This window comes from Artemia franciscana, chromosome 11, assembly GCF_032884065.1.
Source record: "Artemia franciscana chromosome 11, ASM3288406v1, whole genome shotgun sequence".
Taxonomy (NCBI): Eukaryota; Metazoa; Arthropoda; class Branchiopoda; order Anostraca; family Artemiidae; genus Artemia; species Artemia franciscana.
In genome coordinates, this window is record NC_088873.1 from 7,350,841 (window position 1) to 7,372,299 (window position 21,459).

At 37.5% G+C, this 21,459-nt stretch overlaps 2 protein-coding genes across 2 annotated transcripts in view; one reads left to right on the plus strand and one right to left on the minus strand.

The window, feature by feature from the left end:
- Window positions 1-16,998, minus strand: part of LOC136032745 (zinc finger and BTB domain-containing protein 41-like) — a 30,558-nt gene extending 13,560 nt beyond the window's left edge. Inside the window, exon 1 of the mRNA XM_065713078.1 lies at window positions 16,839-16,998. Coding sequence (XP_065569150.1) covers window positions 16,839-16,896 — 58 coding nt within the window. The 5' untranslated portion in view covers window positions 16,897-16,998. The remainder of the gene's footprint in view (window positions 1-16,838) is intronic.
- A 130-nt stretch (window positions 16,999-17,128) lies between these two features.
- The window catches only part of LOC136032746 (bifunctional arginine demethylase and lysyl-hydroxylase JMJD6-like), a 52,402-nt gene continuing 48,071 nt past the window's right edge, over window positions 17,129-21,459 (plus strand). The window contains exon 1 of the mRNA XM_065713079.1: window positions 17,129-17,321. Coding sequence (XP_065569151.1) covers window positions 17,243-17,321 — 79 coding nt within the window. The 5' untranslated portion in view covers window positions 17,129-17,242. The remainder of the gene's footprint in view (window positions 17,322-21,459) is intronic.

Below are 21,459 nucleotides of genomic sequence, written 5' to 3' on the forward strand. Positions count from 1 at the left end.
AGAGAAGGAGCCTAAGTTGGCGAGGTCTTCGATGGAGGAGCTTTGGTCGAGGGCTCAGGATAGGTCGTCGTGGCGAACCACTGTTGTTGCCTTATGCACCTTCAGGCGTGGGAGGACCTAAGTCTAAGTAAGTCTAAGTTGAATTGAACTCTACAAATCGCAGCACGTTGCAACTAAGGTTTTGAGATATCAGGGCAAGTCAATAAGTTTTTTTTACTGTCTTTTACCAGAAGACAGTGACATATTGGCAGGGTTAATTTTATTCTCGTTATGTTATATTTTATTTGTGATGAAATATGTAGCTGTCATAATTACTTACAATTATATTTTTTTGTAGAAAAATTAATATCTTAGTATACATATATTATCAAAGACATTATGATGATTCTAGTTAACCTAATTTAGCTGGTTTTTTGCCTGAATAAATATCAGATAATATAATAGAAAAGGCACTGCAACACAATTTTGTAACACAAACTACTCCCTCTCTAAGGTCAGACTTGAATACTGTAACGGCGAATCATATCGTATGGAATATGACTTGGGGTCAGCTTGGAGGTACCACTGTTTAGCTTCTTAAAAAGAAATTGCTAAACATTTTTTGACTTCGATTTTTTTTTCTTTTTTTGCGTAGGATTGATTGGAGTCTATTCATTTAATTTATTGAATCAATTTTATCTCTCTTTTCTTCAATTCATTTTTTTGTTTGGTGATGTTAAAATCTTTATAATTTTTTTTCTTTATCTGAATTAATGGTTGAACAGCTGGTATGTTTCCCCCCTCCTTTACAGGCTAAGGAGCCTTTGTAAAGATTAGTATATTCATTGTAAGTTTATTTTATTATGAATAACTGTTATACTGTGTGCAAGAAAGATCTAACACACATCTACCCACCAACACATCAGGCCACCACATATCTAACAAGAATGATGTTAATCAAGAGCAGTAATAGAGAAACAGTATAAACAACCGGTTTTGGTTGCTTTAAATACCTTTTCTCGTGGAATGGTAGAAAAGGTGCAAGAAGTTCGCGAAAATCGTGGCTGTGTTTCAACGCCACATCCGTCACCATATGTTTTCCGCCACCTTTTAATTCAGGTAGGTTTGAATAGACATAGAAATAGACATAAACACAGATATAGACAAAAACATAGACATAGACTAATCTAACCTAACCTGTCTATTCTGACCCAACTAATCATCTTGACGATGTAAGATTTCCTTGGTGGTGGAAAACACACGGTGGCCGAAAACCGCGGTGGCGTTAAAACACCCACACCCGCGAAAATACTTGATACTGTGAATAGTCCATTATAAATTAATGCGTCTACATATATGACATAAGAGATCAAAGCCGTAATGAGTCTTATTAACCTAATGTAGAATGCCCGAAATCTGAGTTCTTGCATCAAACAGTTGGATATTAACAAGCTTTGGACAAGGCCGAAATTCATCGCTCAAGTATCTTGTTATAGATCATGGAACTATCCAAGGATGTGGCCGGCATCTGCGACCATATCTATATCTACATTAGGATCTATCCACTATAAGAAAGTATGAAAAGTGTTGTTGTGAAGTGTGATAGTGTCAAAGATACTATTAAAAAATTTCCCAGGATAATCTAATGGACCTTGGAAACAAAGTGCCTTGACATTTGTTCAGTTTCTTCCAAAAGCAATCAGGTGCTTTGCCATAAAGATAATGTTTTATTATTATTTATAATCAATGTTTTGGTCACCAATAAAAGTGCCTTTTTTTATCAGCCATTAATGTAGGTTAGGTTACACTTCCAAAGATGTTGCTTCTCGTAAGAGTAAAAAGTCATGGTGTGGCCATTGACGCGCTGTTTTGTTTTGGACAACAACACCTTATCCTGGACAAATATGATTGCCTGTTCTTCGGTCCTAGGCAAACCCCAAATCTTAATTTGAACATCCATGGTGAGACACTATATTCTACCACTATGCATTGCAAACTAACCGGCTATTGTCCTATCTGATCTTCGCGATCCCAATTCTAGAGTGTTTCTCGTACAATACATAAGCACCAAATGAGCCCCCTCCGAACTTTCTAGGATCATTCCTTCCATAAAAACCCTATATACCCCCAGGGCATAACTTATAACACGTACACTCGGGTTCGGGGGGGTTGAATAAACACCGGGGTTTTTATTATATGATCTTCGGTCTATTCTGAACAAGATGAAAATCTCATAAAATCAATCGGGTGCATCTGGGAAACGGATGGTTGGTGGAAGGAGGGTTAGATGCCATCAGGTTACTTTTAAATTTCAAAAATAAACTAGAACTCTCGATTTTTAGTCATTTTAGCCTCTCCGAAAATTACCTTATCCATAAAAACTTTATATACCCCCAAGCACAAGTTAAAACCTTCCCCCGGGCTCTGGGGGGGAGTTGGGTATATTGACCCCGAAGTTTTTGTTATCTGATCGTTTGACCATTTCAAACAAAATGGCTATCTCAAAATTTTGTATTGAATGAGATCGGGAAAAGAGGATTTGTGTGAGGGGGGAGGGGGGTAGATGACCTTTTTCACTTTTGATGACTCTGAAAAAGGTAACCAGAAGTTTCAATTCCTAACCAAATGAGCCAACTCTGATGTTTATACGACCACTCCTTACATAAAATCTATCTGCCCCCAGGGCAAAAAAACTTACAACACTTCCCCTGGGCCCTGAGGGGAGGGCTCTAGTTGTCCTCCAATCAGTTTTGGCTCGTTTAGAATTCCGATTTACAATCGAATGAGCCTCCTTCGAAGTGTATACAATCATCCCTTCTATAAAAACCTTATATGCCCTGGGGCATCATTTACGACACTTGCCCCCAGGTTCTGGGGGGGGGGCTATGTTATCCCTGGAGTTTTGTTATATGACCTACGGTCTATTTTGAACAAAACGGCTACATAAAAAATCGACCGGATGCATTTAGGGAAAAGAGTTGGGGGAGGTGCTAGTTGCCATTGGATCACTTTTGACTCTTGAGGTAATTAAAATTTTCAATTTCTATTCATTTGAGTTCCCTCCAAGGTTTATTCAGCCACTTATTCCATAAAAACATTATATGCCCCCGGGCATAAGTTACAACCCTCCCCCTGCTATGGGGGAGCGGGTACATTGACTCCGAAGTTTCGTTATCTGATCGTTGGACTATTTCAAACAAACTGGCAATCTCAAAATTTTGATGCATTTGGAGAAAAGAGTGTGTGTGTGGGGAGGGGGTAAATGCCGTCCAATCACTTTTGACTCATAAAAAGGAAATTAGAATTTTTCAATTTTCAATCAAATGAGCCACCTCTGAAGTTTATACAACCACCCCTAAAATAAAAACCTTATATGCCCACAGGGCGTAACTGAAACCACTTGCCCCCAGGGTCTGGGGGTTTGTGTTGAATGCGGAAGTTTTGTTATTTGATGTTTGAACTATTTTCAACAAAATGACTATTTTACAATGTTAATCGGATGGCTTTGGGGAAAAAAGGGTATGGGGGGCTAGTTGTCCTCTGGTCTCTTTTAACTATTCAAAAGTGAACTAGAACTTTTTTTCAATCAAATGAGTCCTCTTTGAAGTTCATACAAGCATCCCTTCAATAAGAGCCATATGTGCTAACACGGCACAACTTACAATACCTGTCCCTGGGCTCTGGGGGGTTGTGTTGACTCTATAGTTTTGTTATCAGATCTTTGGACTATTTTTAACAAAATGGTTACCTCAAAATCTTCATCGGATGCATTTGGGGGAAAAGGGCGTAGGGGGAGGGGGGAGCTAGTTGCCGTCTGATCAGTTTTGACACTTAATTTATAGGATCACCCCTTCCATATGAAGTGCCTCTGGGAAGAAAATAAAATAAATGACAATAATAACAAAACAGTGGAGCCATATGGCCTTTACTATAGGCAACGCTTTAGTGTTACCTCTGATAACAAAAACCTTTCCTGGTAAGAACTTGGACATACATTGAATCCATATATGAATCCACATTGTATCCATATCTTATTTAAGAGTGTCAATTCTGAGCTGTCTAGCAACGCAGACTTAGCTAACCATCTGATATTCTAAGAGAGAACAATCACCACCTTCCCCGCCCCACCCAAAAAATATATACATACTCCCCAATAACAAATACAATACGTAAACAATGGGTTAAATTTATAACTTACAAAACCATTTCCCAGGAACTGAGGGGGGTCATGTTATCTGTAAAGGCATATTCATTGGACCTTTCAGCTATGCTGAACCAAATGGTTATCTCAAAATTTTGATCAGACAACTTTGAGGGGGGAAAGGGTAAAAGGGGGCTAGTTGCCCTCCAATCTCTTTGGTCGCTTAGAAAGGGGGATCAGATCTCTGAATTTCCTTTCAAACAAGACCTTTCATAATATTTTTGGACTATTGGTTTGATGCAATTACCCCTGGAAAACAAAAAACAAACAAATAAACACACATCCATGATCTTTCTTTTGGCAAAATATGCAAAATTCCACATTTTGCAGATGGGAGCTTGGAACTTCTGCAATACTACTACTACTACTAATAATAACTCACTGCAGCACCAAGCAATAGGGTTCTTGGATATACTGAATATGATGATGTGATTTTCATTAAGATCCCTTGGCTTTAGGGGATGCCCCCCCCCCCTTTAAAAATATACAAAATTCCACATTTTGTAAACTTCTGCAGTAGGGTTCTCAGATATGTTGAATATTATGATGTGATTTTCTTTCAGATCCCTCCCCCTCTTTTTATAAAAATCAGGCAAATAGCCTTTGATGGGCAACACTAAACTTGATTAATCTAATATATTTGGAATCAGCATCATAAGTTGATTCTTTTGATATACCTGTTGATATCAAAATTCTGTTTTTAGAGTTTTTGTTACTATTGAGCTGTGTTGTTCCTTATGTACAGTTTGGTACCACAAACTATTTGATCAATGATAGTTGTTGAATGTAAATAAATTGGAATTATTTAAATACCCAAAAGGTTTAGCCCATTCCAGCACAAAAAAAAATTGTCAGAGAAATAAAATACCAAAACTACAGCCCTTTAGTGGGGTCATTTAGGTGATTTAGGTGATTTGGGGCATGGGCCATGAGGTTATTTTTTCCAATTGGCTTGAAACTTATGCCAAAAAATGGAGCTATAATACAAAAATAAAAAATAAACGATTTGCTATCAAAATTTGCAATCCTCTTAGCCCAAGGAACAATAACTGAGAGTTTCAAGCTGATTGGGAAATATCATAATCAGTTTTATTTCTAGAGGGCTGGTGTCCCGAGTCTAAATTAGGGTCTGACCAATATATCAGCCAGCTCATATTTTTGGGTGGATATGAGGGACAGTGTAATTGTCAGATATGAAAAAAAAAAAAAAAAAAATCAGATATCAGCCCATTTTTTTAATATATGCATCTTATTCAGAAGATGGTGCCAGATTTCCTCAGGAATTTTTTGCTTTGTCTAGTCTTTGGGGGTGGAACTACCAGCTAAGTCTGACCGTGGTGGAGAGAGCAGCAGAAATGAGGTCAAAGTATATTCGTCAACACACACCTGGTGCAGCAATGTCCAGAATGCATGGTGGGTTCAAAAACCTACAGCCAGAGTAGTTGTTCTTGCTTGTCACCTGGATCCCAGGTATAAGCACTGACCCCTAAATCTGGAGGCACTCAGTAATGCTAAAAGAAGAAATGCAGAGGCATAGATTTTAAGAAACAATATGAGCAACTGCAACAGAAGAGGAGGAAAACCCAAAACAAAGGAAAGTAGGAAGTTTGATTTAATGCATATTTCAGGACATGCTTGCAACTCCAACAAGTGAGGGAAGAAGAGTCAGCAGAAAATACTGATCAGGAACTGGAAAGGTACATGAGTGAGGGTGGTTGTCATTGACAAGAAGAAAGCTGCTGGTTAGAGTGGTAACAAAATAACAGCATTTGTTACAAGAGTCTGGCACACTTGCTCAAAAGTATCTCTGCTGTCCATTCTCTTCCATCCAAGCAAAAGAGTTTTCAATAGAGTTGGAAACATTTATGATGACAAACAAAGGTCTCCGCAAGGAGAAATGTGCTTTCTGCATTAAAAACTTGCCCCCTTTGGACTGGGCTTATTAATTACTGTCCAGACTAGAATTATATTTGTTTTAGTTGTTTTTCTAATTTTTTCTAAATAAATCTTTTCTGTATTATTTTGAATCCACAGTCAAATATTGAGACTGCTCTTTTGTGTGTAATAGACCAGGGAGAATCATGTAAGTATGAATAGGGACAGAGAGGGCAGGGTTTAAACTTGAGGTAATTTTTTCAGGCCAATTTATTTTTTGGGGGGCCAATTTATTTTATGGATGTAAGTTGCAAGCCAATAGAAAAAAGAAAATTTGGCCATGCCCCCAAATAATTTTTTTTGGCACAAAAAGTTCCCAAAGGCCCAATGACTTATGGTTGTAATATGCAAGTAATTCAAGAAAAAAGTTGTTTGGTATACTTTTAGGTTCAATTTTCAGGAAGATCAGCTGATAATGTAGATCAGAAGCATAACAGTGTGATTGAACATACTTTACCTATCTGATGCTACCTTTCAGAAGAACCTAACAAATAGTTTGGACAATTATTTCAGGATTTTCAAAATGTCAGATATGATCTTCAAGCATGGCAGCAACAATATACATAAGTTACTACATGTATTTAATACATAGTAAGAAAATATATAAGTTAATATAGGCCTAATTATAAGAAATTTGCTAAATATATACAAGATTGCATAACTGATGTAGGGACAAAGTGAAAACACTACTTAATTTTTTTTGGCAAAAATATAGTTTTGGGGATCTTTGCTATCTTGGTAAGTAGTTGAGCTAGATGAATGAGACTATCAGAGATGCATCCATAGTACTAGTGATCTCCTGGAAAGGTATGTTGAGCCACCTAGTTCCACTCCTTTTTCCTCCAAAGGGCACTTACCTTTGATCATCTTTTGATATCTTTGTATTGCAAAAGTGTAACCTTACAAAATAAATATTTTGTTCAAATGACCTTACCTTGTATCAGACACTTAGTGCATCCAAAAAGTCACCAGTTATCTCTCATTGTTGTGGCTACCCAGTCATCTTCCCATTTGGGTTGCATTGATATTTGTGTGGTCAGCCTGGTAGCTATGTTGTGGGTTGTTTTTGGGACATCCTCTTCTTCTGGTACCATGTGGTACCATGTGGCAGCCACTGAAGGACAATCTTTGGTAATCAAGCTATGGGCATCCAGATCATATGACCAAGGTATCTCTACTCCCTACATTTGATCACTTTGGTTATCAGTGACTGAGATGTCTTCTGTTGTAAATTAGTGTTCATTACCTTTGAAACCAGTGGATATTTAGAATACACCTTAAACACATGTTTTCAAATACAAGGAGTTTCTTTTCAAGCTCTTGATACATGTGTCAAGTTTCAGGACCACAGCAAAGTGGTGAGAGAATATTGCTGTTCAACAGCCTCAGCTTGAGTTGTAGAGAATACTTCTGGCTGTTCCAAACTTGAAACAGTTTCATAAAAGATGCATTAGCCTGGCCAATTCTTAGCTTGATTTCTTGCTGAAACAATCCTGAATCATGGATGGTACTTCCTAAACAGAGGCGCCATTTGGACCAAATCTTGGGGTGGGCATGAACTCCATCTCCCCCCCCCCCGACTCACTTCGTGTCGCGTAATCATCTAGGAAATGGGCATTTGACAGCTCAAGAATTTTATTATGTATCATACCTACTTTAAAAGTTTACAATGATTAATAGCAAATAGCGTAATTACCCCAAGGGTCATCAAGTAATTATGCTCTTTGGTTAATAGGCGTGCAGTAATTTCAAATCAATTGGACAGAATGGATTATGTTGGACATAATGGATTATTATGGCCGGCGAAGGGCCCTTTGTGGTGGAAGCTTGGGCCCCCTGGTAAATCTGGGGTGGGCCTGTCGCTTGAGTATGCATGCCCTGTCTGGGGTCCATCTGCTATCTGCATGGCATACCTATTAAATGACATAAGAGTCTGTCCAGAAAAGAGCAATGAGGATTACACTCCAAAACCACAACATACTCTATGATCAAGCACTCACAAAACTAAATTTATCTCTACTTAAAATCTGGCTTGAACACCTCATTCTGCAATTTGGAAAATTCACCCTAGCCAATACAAGCCACTGATCACTACTACCTGAACAGTCCCTCCCAATAGTCCAACTTGGTTACAAAATAAACTTCTACACCCTAAAGTACAAACTAATTGTTACACTAACTCCTTTGTGCCTCTCTTCACATTGGTTTTCAATGCTGTGCAGTGTGTGATTTTTGTTTAAATGTAAGATTTTGTAAAAAACTGAATTTAGCTATGCTATGATAGTTTTTAAATATACCAATCTCTCTCTCTCTTTCAGATTTTGCACTTTCGAATGTTGCCTTTTTTAAATATTTTGACGAGTACTTCTTGTCCAATCCTTGGGAATTTCTTCGGTTCAACAAATTATAGAGAAAAACATTGTCCACATGGTTGTGCATGCAGCTAGTGTGTATTTAATCATTTAAGCTGCAATCTGGTATTCCCCAGAGGACTTTCTAGACTTTAGCTTGTTAGCTGCCTTCAGTATTTCCCCATCAGAGGATGCTTTGATATCAATGGCAAGATTTAGAAAGGTATTCCCCAGAGGACTTTCTAGACTTTAGCTTGTAAGCTGCCTTCAGTATTTCCCCATCAGAGGATGCTTTGATATCAATGGCAAGATTTAGAAAGGTATTCCCCAGAGGACTTTCTAGACTTTAGCTTGTTAGCTGCCTTCAGTATTTCCCCATCAGAGGATGCTTTGATATCAATGGCAAGATTTAGAAAGGTATTCCCCAGAGGACTTTCTAGACTTTAGCTTGTTAGCTGCCTTCAGTATTTCCCCATCAGAGGATGCTTTGATATCAATGGCAAGATTTAGAAAGGTATTCCCCAGAGGACTTTCTAGACTTTAGCTTGTTAGCTGCCTTCAGTATTTCCCCATCAGAGGATGCTTTGATATCAATGGCAAGATTTAGAAAGGTATTCCCCAGAGGACTTTCTAGACTTTAGCTTGTTAGCTGCCTTCAGTATTTCCCCATCAGAGGATGCTTTGATATCAATGGCAAGATTTAGAAAGGTATTCCCCAGAGGACTTTCTAGACTTTAGCTTGTTAGCTGCCTTCAGTATTTCCCCATCAGAGGATGCTTTGATATCAATGGCAAGATTTAGAAAGGTATTCCCCAGAGGACTTTCTAGACTTTAGCTTGTTAGCTGCCTTCAGTATTTCCCCATCAGAGGATGCTTTGATATCAATGGCAAGATTTAGAAAGGTATTCCCCAGAGGACTTTCTAGACTTTAGCTTGTTAGCTGCCTTCAGTATTTCCCCATCAGAGGATGCTTTGATATCAATGGCAAGATTTAGAAAGGTATTCCCCAGAGGACTTTCTAGACTTTAGCTTGTTAGCTGCCTTCAGTATTTCCCCACCAGAGGATGCTTTGATATCAATGGCAAGATTTAGAAAGGTATTCCCCAGAGGACTTTCTAGAATTTAACTTGTTAGCTGCCTTCAGTATTTCGCCATCAGAGGATGCTTTGATATCAATGGCTAGATTTAGAAATTGTGTGTCTGGCATAAGTGCAGGATCAGCAGATAGTGGTCTATTTAACATTTTTTCAAAATGCATTGCTCAGACTTTGTTCACTTTATCAGGGCTATTAAGAAGTCATCCAGACTCATCTTTGATGGGTCCATCTGCCTTTGGACATTTTCCAACTATTTCATTCGTAATTTTGTACCCTGATGCAGACTCTCCCTATCTAGTAGTTTCTTCAGCCTCCTGAGCTATCTGTCCAAGGCTACAATGTTTATCAGCATAGACACTTTTCTTTATAGCCTTATCAAGCATAGAAAATTCTAGTTCAAGAGGGTTGCTTGCATCAGGGGGAAAGAGCTCAAATGAGGCACAAGAAAAGTGCTTAGAACCTTATACCTTTGATTAGTCCTGATTTGTAAGATTTTAAAGATTTATAAAACCATTTCTTAAATTTAGAACAAAAACCCTGATATAGCTTAAAACTCTAATAAAATACGAGGAATTGGATTTTCAAAAACTAAAGCCATTGAAAACTCAACACTTAGGTAAATGTTTTAGTCAGAACTTATACAGCTATAGGTATAAGTGACATGTCTAAACATGACATATTTAACTGGCATGTAGGAATAGGTATTTAATAACTTTTCAAAATGCATTGCTCAGGCTTTGTTCACTTTATCAGGGTTAGTAAGAAGTCATACAGGCTCGACTTTGATGGGTCCATCTATCTTTGGACATTTTTCAACAATCTCATTGGTGATTTTGTACCCTGACCCAGAGTCTCCCTATCTAGGAGCTCCTTCACCTTCCTGAGCAATCTGTTCAAGGCTACAATGTTTATAAGCACAGACACTCTTCTTTATAGCCTTATCAAGCATAGCATACTCTAGTTCAAGAGGGTTGCTTGCATCAGGGGGAAAGAGCTCAAATGAGGCACAAGAAAAGTGTTTAGAGCCTTATACCTTTGCTTAGTCCTGATTTGTAAGATTTTGAAGATTTATAAATCCATTTCTTAAATTTAGAAAAAAAACTTGACATAGCTTAATTACCTTAAATTGCAGCTTGGAGCAATCTAAGGATTTTTCCTTGTAGAAACTCTAAAGTTTCTACATACATGACACATAGTTGAATATATACACTTGACTAGTGGTTTGATGTTGCTGATTCAAGTGCTTCCCAGTTATACTTCCATTCTTTTGTTAACCATTCATTGTTTGGATGGTTCTTAAAGCTGTTTGTGGTTTGGGCAGCAATGGTATCTGGCAGTAATTTTTCTAGAGGTGGGCAACATGGTTGATCAGAAAATGGGCACATTACCTCTTTGAGGAGAAATGCCTGGTTAACTGTAAGTTATGTCCCCTTGTACAAGAGTCCTTAAAACTAATAAAATACTAGGAATTGCATTTTCAAAAACTAAAGCCATTGAATAAGAGTTTGAAAACTCAGCACTTAGGTAAATGTTTTAAAGTCAGAAGTTATAAACAGCTATAGGTATAAGTGACATATCTAAACATGAGATAAGATAAGGGTAGAAATGGTAGCTTGACAATATCTTTCCACAATATGTTATAGGCCCTGGATTCATCCTTGAAAGTTTTAATCATCCAAAACATATGCTTTTAAAGAGAACAAGAAACCCCACATTAAGGATTTTACCTCTCTATTACCTTAAATCGCATTTACAGCAAGATAAGGTGGACTGCATCCTCCTGTAGAACATCTTGCTGTTGAATTGATGAGGTGACATAATTAGTGGGTGTGGCCTCCCACTGGTACTTCCATTCCATGTTACTCCACTCCAAATTGACTGCATTTTTGAAAGAATTAATTGATTCACCAGAGACAGTCTCATTGGAAAGACTGTTCCAAGTTGAGACAGCACATACTGAGAAAAAGTTTGCCCTCTCTCTGCATCTGGAGTGCTCCTGTAGCAGCTTCATTGAGTGGCCTCATGTCATAATGGCAAGAGAGGGAGTAAAAATGGAGTTAGCCATGTTGTTTTGGTACATTTTCTTGACAAAAATGACATCTCCTCTGTGCTGCCGGTAAACCAATGTGGGTATCTTCAGGCGACGCAGACGTTCAGGGTAGGGAAGTTGTTGGTGTGGGGCACAAAGCTTAGTTGCTCTTTTCTGTATGCTCTCTAGGGCTGCCACATCTCCCTTATATTGAGGATTTGTAAAAGGGCAGCCAAACTCCAAATGTGGTCTTACAAGAGCATTATATAATTTTCTTATTATCAGAGGATGGCGTGATGATATGGTTCGCTTAATTAGTCCCAGGGCTCTGTTAGCCTTAGCAACTTGTTGCATAGTGTGCTCATGGAACTTAAACTTCCTGTCAATGATCACCCCTAAGTCTCATTCACTCTTAACAGCCTCAACTTGGATACGTATGCCAGATTTATCCAGCATAAAATATGAAATCTGATTGTTGTGGGGACCCATGTGAAGGACTTTGCATTTTGATGGGTTGAACTCCATCATCCAGGTGGAAGCCCATAAGGAGAGACTATTCAAGTCATTTTGCAGGGTTCCATTGGCAATTCCAATTAGTTTGCTGTCATCAGTGTAGAGAGTGATGGGGTTTTGTAGAACATCCTCACAATCATTAATATATATAGAGAAGAGGGTGGGGCCAAGGATGCTTCCCTAGGTACCCTGCTTATAACTAGTGCAGGCTCTGAAAATATGGGGTCCAGAGGAAAGATTCTGACTGAGTGTGCATCTTACAGGCCTATAACGGTTTCCTGCAATATAAGCAAAATGTTTGAGTATCTTCTCCTGCCATCAGTTAATTCTTCAGCATATTTTGGTGAAAATCAGATTGGGTTTTCAGCTGGGGTAGGTTGCCAGCAGGCTTGTCAAGTTTTGGCTAATGTTCTTACTGAGGATACTAAAAAGGGATTCGAGTTACATTTATGTGCTTTGGATCTCTCCAAAGGCTTTGACACTGTTACGCATTCCCAAGCTATATTTTCCCTTTTTAGTCACAGTATCAACATATTGGTAATTTTTCTTCTTAGATATTGGTATTCGAATTCCTTTTTGCGGATTAAAACGGATATGAGGGTTTCAGATAGTAAAATTCCAATACAAGGTGGGGTCTAGCAAGGTGCTGTCCTCTCCCCCTCTATTTTCAAACTTTGTATATCATCTGTCCTTTCCTCTATCCCACCTACTTGCATCCTTAATTCTGTAAATATTTCTTATCTTGCCTATGCAGATGATATTCTTTTGATCAGTAGGACTAAAAAAGGGCTCTCTTTGTCTGTTTCAACAGTAGCATCTAAACTTCATGCAATTGGACTTTCTCTTAATCTTTCAAAGTGTGAATATCTTTCATTTAATAGCAATATCACTACTCCTCTAATCTGTGGATCTTTTTCTATCCTGTCGGTTTCTTCATTTTGGTGGCTGGGAATTAATGTTAGTAAAACTCTAAAATCCTTACGGACTCTCACTGTTGCTGATTGCAAGAAGAAAATCCAATTAAGTTACTCTAAAATTGTTGCTAACTGAGGTAGATACAATAGAAAGTCTCTTGCTAAATTATACTCGGTTATTACAGATCATTTGGTTTTGTTTCTTTCTGGTATTTACCCTAGTTTTCATAAAAAAGATATCAGTTCAATTTGTTCTCATTATTTCCGTTTTTCCTGTTTTCTATTGTATCTGCCTCCATGGTATAGGAATAGGAGCCTCATATCTATTTATAGTTTCCTGGATATTGGGTTGAAGCTCACAGAGCTTGCTGGCAAAATACCCCAGTCTACTTATAAGTATCTGCCCGCCCATAGAGGCCTTACTCGTTTGCTATAGTTTCTTGTTTTTTCTGTTTTGTGTAGTGTTTGTTTTGTTTCTTTTATTGATACTCCACTTTGATTTTTTGTAGCGGGTCAAAAATAAATTATTATTATTGTCAGAATAGACCATGACCTTCTGGATTCAGCCAATCAGAAACGATCTTATCCACTCCACAGTGTCAGCATGGACTCCATATGCCTGGAGCTTATGTAAAAGATATTCATGGACAACTTTATCAAAGGCCTTGGCTTGGTCAAGAAACAGGACATCAACTGCTTTACCTTCCTCAATTAATTTAGTGACTATATCATAAGAGTTGATCAGTTTTGTCTCAATGGAATGACTCCTTCTGAAACCATGTTGAGATTTTGACAATAAACCATTTTTTTTCAAGGTGGTTAATAATAGCATCATTGAAAATACTTTTGAGCAGTTTAGAAATGACTGATGTGAGACTAATAGGCCGGTAATTTTCAGGGTTATTTTTATCTCCCTTCTTGAAAATTGACACTATATTGGCCGATTTCCAATCAGCTGGTATCATCATCATCCTTATGGACACCTTAAAAATATCAGCCAGTGGCATGGCAACAAGAGCTGCAGCTTCTTTCAGCAAACGTGGATGAATGCCATCAGGGCCCCAGGCCTTGTTTGGATCCAACTTATTCAGGCGCTTGAGAACATCATCTGCATCAATCACAACAGATGGCATTTCATGGACATGGTTTCTTTTTGGGAAAGGGGGAGACACTAAAACTGAATGAGAGAAATTAGTGGCAAATATGGCATTTAAACAATTTGCAATGTCTGTGGGGGAATCAAGCACAGTAGCATCAGAATGTATAAGCTGGCATATTCTACATCTATTAGGATTAGAGCTGGAAACATACTTCCAAAACTTTTTGGGGTTTGTTTTTGCACTAAGGGCTATATTTACTTCATAATCACTTATGATTTTACATGTGAGATTTCTCAGCTTGTTACAGCATTTCTTGAACTCAGCAGGATGATTCTCCCATTTTGATTTCTTGTATTTCTTCCATGCCTTATTCTTACTCTTAATGCCTTCTCTTACCTCTTTAGTGAGAAATGGCAATGTTTTGGTTTTCTCTGTGTATGTTATGGAAGTAAATTGCTTCTCAACTGCAAGCAAGCATGACTTAAAATTGAACCATGAATCATCCACATTATCACTAACAATCAAAGATTGCCAATCAACTTCAGACAAGTGTTCTTGGATTTTACCATAATCTATATAAGATCTTTTTTTCATATTACTTGGCCTAGTGGAAACCAGCACCAAAAACATAACACAATTGTGGTCACTAGAGCTGATTACAGGTAAATATTTAATATGATTGTGTCAGGGTTATTTGTAAATACCAAGTCAAGTGTAGTTGGGTTTTGACCATCTCTATAATGGGTTGGTTGATCAATCAGTTGAGTGAGGGCAAGATTTGCTACAGAATTCAGAGTTGTTTGGAGTTGTGAATCTGTAGCCATCAACCCATATCACATCTGGCATATTAAAGTCACTGGTGATGAAAACAGAATTTGAACTAGATGAAGCTATTTTACTCACAAGATCAGCCACGACTTGGTGTGAGTCATTAGCATTAGGTGCAGAGGGGTTTCAATAAATATTTCCAACAATTAATGTCTCTTCAAGGAGCTGGCACTCAACAACTACAAATTCCAACCATGGATAAGCATCAACATAAGGGAATAAACTCAGTATTTTAGTTTTAAAATTATTCTTCACATAAACAACAGTGCCTCTCCTGCACACTTTCAAACAAAAATTAGAAAACACTTCATAACCATCAACTGCAATATGGGAATCCTCAAGTATTATTAGAGAATTTTTGGGACAAACTTCTGTAGCACAAAAAATATCAATATGCTGATTAGCTAATAGCATCTTTACCTCTGGCAGTTTATTTGTAATACAGTCCAGATTTGAATGCATCACTTTCAAGAACTTGTATTTCTTCCTGGATTACTTAATGCATCACTGCATTGGGGGTGCATTTCACTTCCTTCAATCAGCACCTCTGCTGAGTATGGTGCCGCATCTGCATTCACAGATACTGCAGTGTGGTAAGAGCAACTTAATTCAGATAAAAAACCACTATTTGCAGGAGAGCCACAAGATGAATAACTAGATAAACTTTCATCACTAACAACACTAGAACTTGAAGACTTTAAACTATTTACAGTGACAGGAGTAAAAGCTATTTTTGCATGTCTTGGGAAGCCTTGGGTGGGCATTGAGCGCCCAGGATATCATTTTTTGAAACAATTGACAAGTCACAAATAACCAAACCAGTCTCACCAGCCTCACTTCTATGCTTCACTTCTTCAACAAGTCTTTTTCTAAGCTCCCTATCATCCCTAGAAAAATCATTATGAAACTGGACACTCTCCTTTTGTTGTCTAGAGATCTGAAGAATCTTCTTCTTGATATCCCATGAAGAGACTGAGAAAATGAGCAGGGCAGGGCAAGACGTGGTACTGGGTCTACTGGTAGAAGCATTTAGCCTTCTGACATTTGTGATTGGTCGAGGGTCAAAATCATAAGATGAGTGAATAATATGGGTAATTGTACCAGTTTCATCATCAGCTGAAACAATACCATATGCTATGGTATTCAATCTATGTTTCTCCCTGTCCTGTTCAGATCTGATTACCTTCCTCACTTCTGTGGCAAAATTGGGGTTTGTACTTGATATAGTTTCATGAACAATATTACACACATCTTGGGTACTACATTTTGAGGATAGCTGAGACTGATTTAATGCTCTTTCTAAATTTACTAGGCTAATCAATCCACTTGCAAATGCATCTCCTCTCTTTATGGTCTCAGCCTATGTAGCCTCAAGAATGTGCTCCCCCAATGGATTAATCTAATCATATACCTACCCTATAGCTACTACATTAAACTGATTTCCTTCTTAATCTGTAATTTACCTCCATGTATGATTGAGTGAATAATTTACAAAAAAAAAAAATATTTGAAATAATTTTAGAAAGTGCACAGGCTAATAATGGAAAAAAAATGATAGTAATTTTAAGATTTTATATATTCCATGAGCTATAGTCTTTATAAGACTACCAGGGGGGACACACTTTTCAGTGAGTTGATTAGCCCACTGTAGTTTTAAAGAGCATAAAAAGTAATTGAATAGTGTTCACCTTTTCTCTTTGAAAGGTATGGATTTTTGTATCCTTTATATTTACTAAAATGTCCCAGGCTAATAAGAAATGGTTTATAAAATAGGCTAATAAAAAATGCCTTCGAGATAAGCTTGTGCCCATGCCGACCAGGGCTATAAAGGACCCTTATGAGTAAAGAAATACCTAATAAAGGAGCCTAGAACATATAAGTCATAGTATACCTTGTGAAAAAGAAGAGTCCAGTGAAAATACCGGCATTCGCCCACCAGGCTCATCCATTATAGAGAAAAAACCAAATTATCTCCTAAATTCAAAAATTTACTGCCATTGCATTTCTGGTTTTTAAAATGGTTAAATGAAACATATCACAAAATGAGCTTCTAACCAAAATTTTTCAAATAAATTTTTATCAATAAGAATTATAGCAAATAAATTTGCTCTTTAAAGGTGATTAATCACATCTAAAGTGTGGTACATGTTACGAGAATATTCTTACTTTTTAGTATGCTTTCAACCGTCAAACATTTTGGGAAGAAGTAAAGCACCACTTGCACCACTAGTTTTACAACAGGATTTTCAACAACAACAGGATTTTCTACAGCTCATTCTGGAACACTATCTTATTATGAACATGATGGAAAAAAAAGATCTGGACAAGCGGACCCGCAAAAGGATTGCTGAAGCTAAAAAGAAAGCTAGACCAGGTATGGTTTAGACTTTTTGTAGATGAGGCTTCACATAGCCTGACCTTTAGGTTAATTGTGGGGTAGCTTAGTGTTCTAGCTGAAACACTCCTGATTAACACAGTATTTTTTTGGGGGGAAAATTCTAGTTAATTGACTTCTTGCTAACTTGGAAAGGGTTTAGGTTAGGAAAATGAAACTTTCAGGGATGGGTCTACAGGCTAAAGTATGACCTGGGAAGGTATTTAAAGTACCCACCTCCACTCCTTTTTCCTCTAGAGGGCTCTGAAATTTGCCTACATGACAGGTCTAGGCCTATACCTATTGAAATTTTGACAGAACAACATTTTACCTTAATTTTCAGTTACTTGTTCCTATTTCTCTGCCTTTAGTCCTGAAAATGCAATTCCTGTTATTTTAGTAGAATTTTGAGCCATCTCAATGTTTTTTTTCAAAATTTAGGAAATGTATTTGTATATCTTTAAAACCTTGTAAAATCAAATTGAGCAAAGTTATGAAGCTGAAAACAATTTTTTTGTATTTCATTTAAGCAGAAGATCTATTTTGCAAGGTTTCACTTTGTAACACACATATTTTTAAAGGTCATCATAGGTCAGGGCCCTCTAGAGGGAGAAGGAGTGGAGATAGTTGCTTCAAAATACCTTCCAGTGACATACTTTAGTCTCTTGATTCATCCCTAAAAGTTTCATTTTCCTAACCTAAAACATTGAGCCATCTCAATGTTTTTTTTTTCAAAATTTAGGAAAAGTATTTGCATATCTTTAAAACCTTATAAAATCAAATTGAGCAAAGTTATGAAGCTGAAAACAATTTTTTTGTATTTCATTTAAGCAGAAGATCTATTTTGCAAGGTTTCACTTTTGTAACACACATATTTTTAAAGGTCATCATAGGTCAGGGCCCTCTAGAGGGAGAAGGAGTGGAGATAGTTGCTTCAAAATACCTTCCAGTGACATACTTTAGTCTCTAGATTCATCCCTAAAAGTTTCATTTTCCTAACCTAAAACCTTTCTGAGATAGCAAGAAGTCAATTAATTAGAATTTTACCATTTTTTGTACCAAAACTTGCTATTTAATAGGTATATGAGAAAAATCCTGGCTTCTGAGATGCCAGCATATCTGGTATACTATACAAGGATAGGACCTTTGCTAAAGCTTTTATATTGGCTAAAGCAAATGCTTGCTCATAAACTATAAAGACAAAATGTATATGATCACTCAGGTGCATCTCAATTAATAGTCTTGAGTAAAAATTTTGTGAATGTACCCTCTCCCTTTCCTAAGAACACACCATTTTTCTCCTAAAATTTTATCTTTGGCTACTCTTAAGTCTAAAAAAATATCATACTAAGTTATTTGCTTCCTGCAGATTTTAAAAACACCCATCTTTGTATTTTCATCAAAGCAAAGTTAGAAAAAATCCTTGCACCCTCCAATATTTTTTGTGAATTGGTGCTCTTGCTGCTATTGCATTTGTATAACAACCCCTTCCTGCTAATGAGGTCAGATACAAGCCTATGCCACATACATATGCTAACTCCAGTTCCAAAAATTGTAGGGAGGTATATGGACTAACAACAAGTCCTTTCACCTCTTTGACTTTTTCTCCAGAAAAACTAGCTACTGGAAGTGCTAGTCTCCTCCAGTCTGCAAACAATGGATATAAACGATTATGAACAATAATACACTGTTATTGATTGTGAGAAGTGCGAGTACCTGAGCTACCTGTCCCCAGCAGTTTAAGGCACTAGGCCGGCTGGTACCAATATGGCTCTTCCTACTCATTCCCGCTCTCTTCTGCACAATCAAAAACTATGGATAAATTGCATCCCTTTAAAAATAGACTTCTTCAAGCTTTAATCTTTATTAAACAATGTTTCTCTTCTTTAAGGTATCAATTGCTGCCTTAAATATCTTATGATCAATTTCCCATGGCAGGTTAGAATTCAGGATAGCTGTATAAGTATTTGAAATCTTAGCCAAGGAGCAGAAATGCTTAAGAGCAACAGTCTCCTCACTCTGAGCCTGACAATCAAATAAAATATGTTGGATTGTTTCCTCTGCTGAAAAGCAGATTTGGCATAAAGGGGAATGATGTAGCTTCCAATTAAATAACAAGCTATTTAGAAGTAGGGCACCTGATTTCAGCTGGTAATATAGCACTGTATTTAATCTTGTATGAAATGGAGATAACATTAATTTACTGTGATTAACTTTGGATCTTTGTCTGATAATATCTCGTGAATTGAAGTCAGAGGAAGGACTAGGAGATAACATAGAAGCCTTTGCTGCTAGAGAATTAGCCATATCATTATATTTTATACCTTTATGACTAGGAACATGTTGAAAATAAACTTCATTTTCTTTGATCTTAAGATTAAGAAGCTGTCTTCTAATATTATATAAATCTTTGTCATTAGCAATTCTATTAATATTTTGGATCAGTAGTAATGCTGATTTAGAGTCGGAGAGACAGAGTATATTTTCAGATTCTGTATTGTTACCAGTTGAATAATTTATTAAGCCAACCAACCTGCAACAAAACTACATAAGCAAACAGCAATCATAAGATAATAAGCAGCAAGCATAAGCATAAAAGCACTAAACACAACATCTCCTTTCTTTCACAATAATAATTGTGCTATAAAAGCACACACACAAAAAAAAGAAACACTACCAATTTAAATGTCCATTATCTTCCTTGGCTTAACCACTCTACCCCAGTTCTTGTTACATAGGGTTGTGAATAATCCTCTCTGTTTCTTCTTTCACTGTTTGCTGCTGGAAGGGGTGTTGGAGTTCTTGGGGTTCTGTAAGGGCTGTCTTGGAAGATTTCTCCAGTACTACAATTATCTGGAGTCTTTGGAACAGCCTTTTTTGGAGAAGAGGATTGAGTCACAGGAGGGTGAAATTCTGCTGTAAGGTCCTCATCCCCTGTGAATCCTGAAGATTGTTGAGCACTGTTGCCTTCAGCACTGGACTGTGGTTTCAAATGGGCCCGATTTCTGCAATAAAATCTACCATTTTCAGCTTGTATAAGGTAAGATCTTGGAGATACGCACAACGTCACTACACCTTTTATCCAACATGTAGCTTCCTTTGACAGCTTGACCCAAATGGGTTGATTGTCTTTCAACTCTATTAGATCTTTAGAAGCCTTGTCATAGTTCTGCTTCTGCCTTTCTTGTCGACTAGTTCTTGCTTCAAGGAATTTTGTCTTTGGAACAGTATTTGGCTCCAGTTGCTTTTGAGTACATGAAAGGATGGATCTTAAACTTCTACTCATAAGAAGCTGGGCAGGTGATGCCTCACCATCTACTGGAGTATTCCGATATTCTAAAAGACCAAGGTAGGGGTCTGTATTGGACTCTATAGCTTTTAGCATGATCCTACTCACTATATCCACAGCCTTCTCAGCATGGCCATTAGACTGCAGGAAATTTGGACTTGAAGTCAGATGCTGGATGTCCCATTTCTGCAAAAAGGACTGGAATTCATAAGATGTAAACTGTGGTCCATTGTCAGACCGAATTTTTTCAGGAATACCATATCTAGCAAAATGGGCCTTGAGCTTCTTTATTACTTCTGAAGAGGTTGCCGGTTCGACTCGGTCAATCTCTATGAAACGACTATAGTAGTCACTGGTTACTATATAGTCTCTTCCGTAGATCTTGCAAAGGTCAATACCCAGGTATTCCCATGGATACTGTGGGATTGGTGTCGATATCAGTGGTTCTTTCTGATTATTTCTGGAAAATTTCCCACAAGCTTAACAGTTCCGGATCAGATCTTCTATAGCTGAATTCATATTTGCCCAGTAAATGGAGCTTCTGGCTCTTTGCTTGCTTTTCTCCATCACTAGGTGTGATACGTGCAATTGCTGCAGAATGTCCCTTTGTAATGCTCTTGGAATGACAACTCTATTTTCCTTTTAAAATGATGCCATCAATGCTGGACAACTCGTCCCTAATATTCCAGTAAGGTTGCATGCTAGCAGAACACTGGTGTCGGTGGTTCGGCCATCCTTTTTGTATGACCGAGGTAAGTTCTATCATAATTGGGTCTCTCTTATTTTCTTCTAAGATGATCCCCATCTTCTTATCACTGACTGGGATACTTTTCATAACAGAGTGAACAT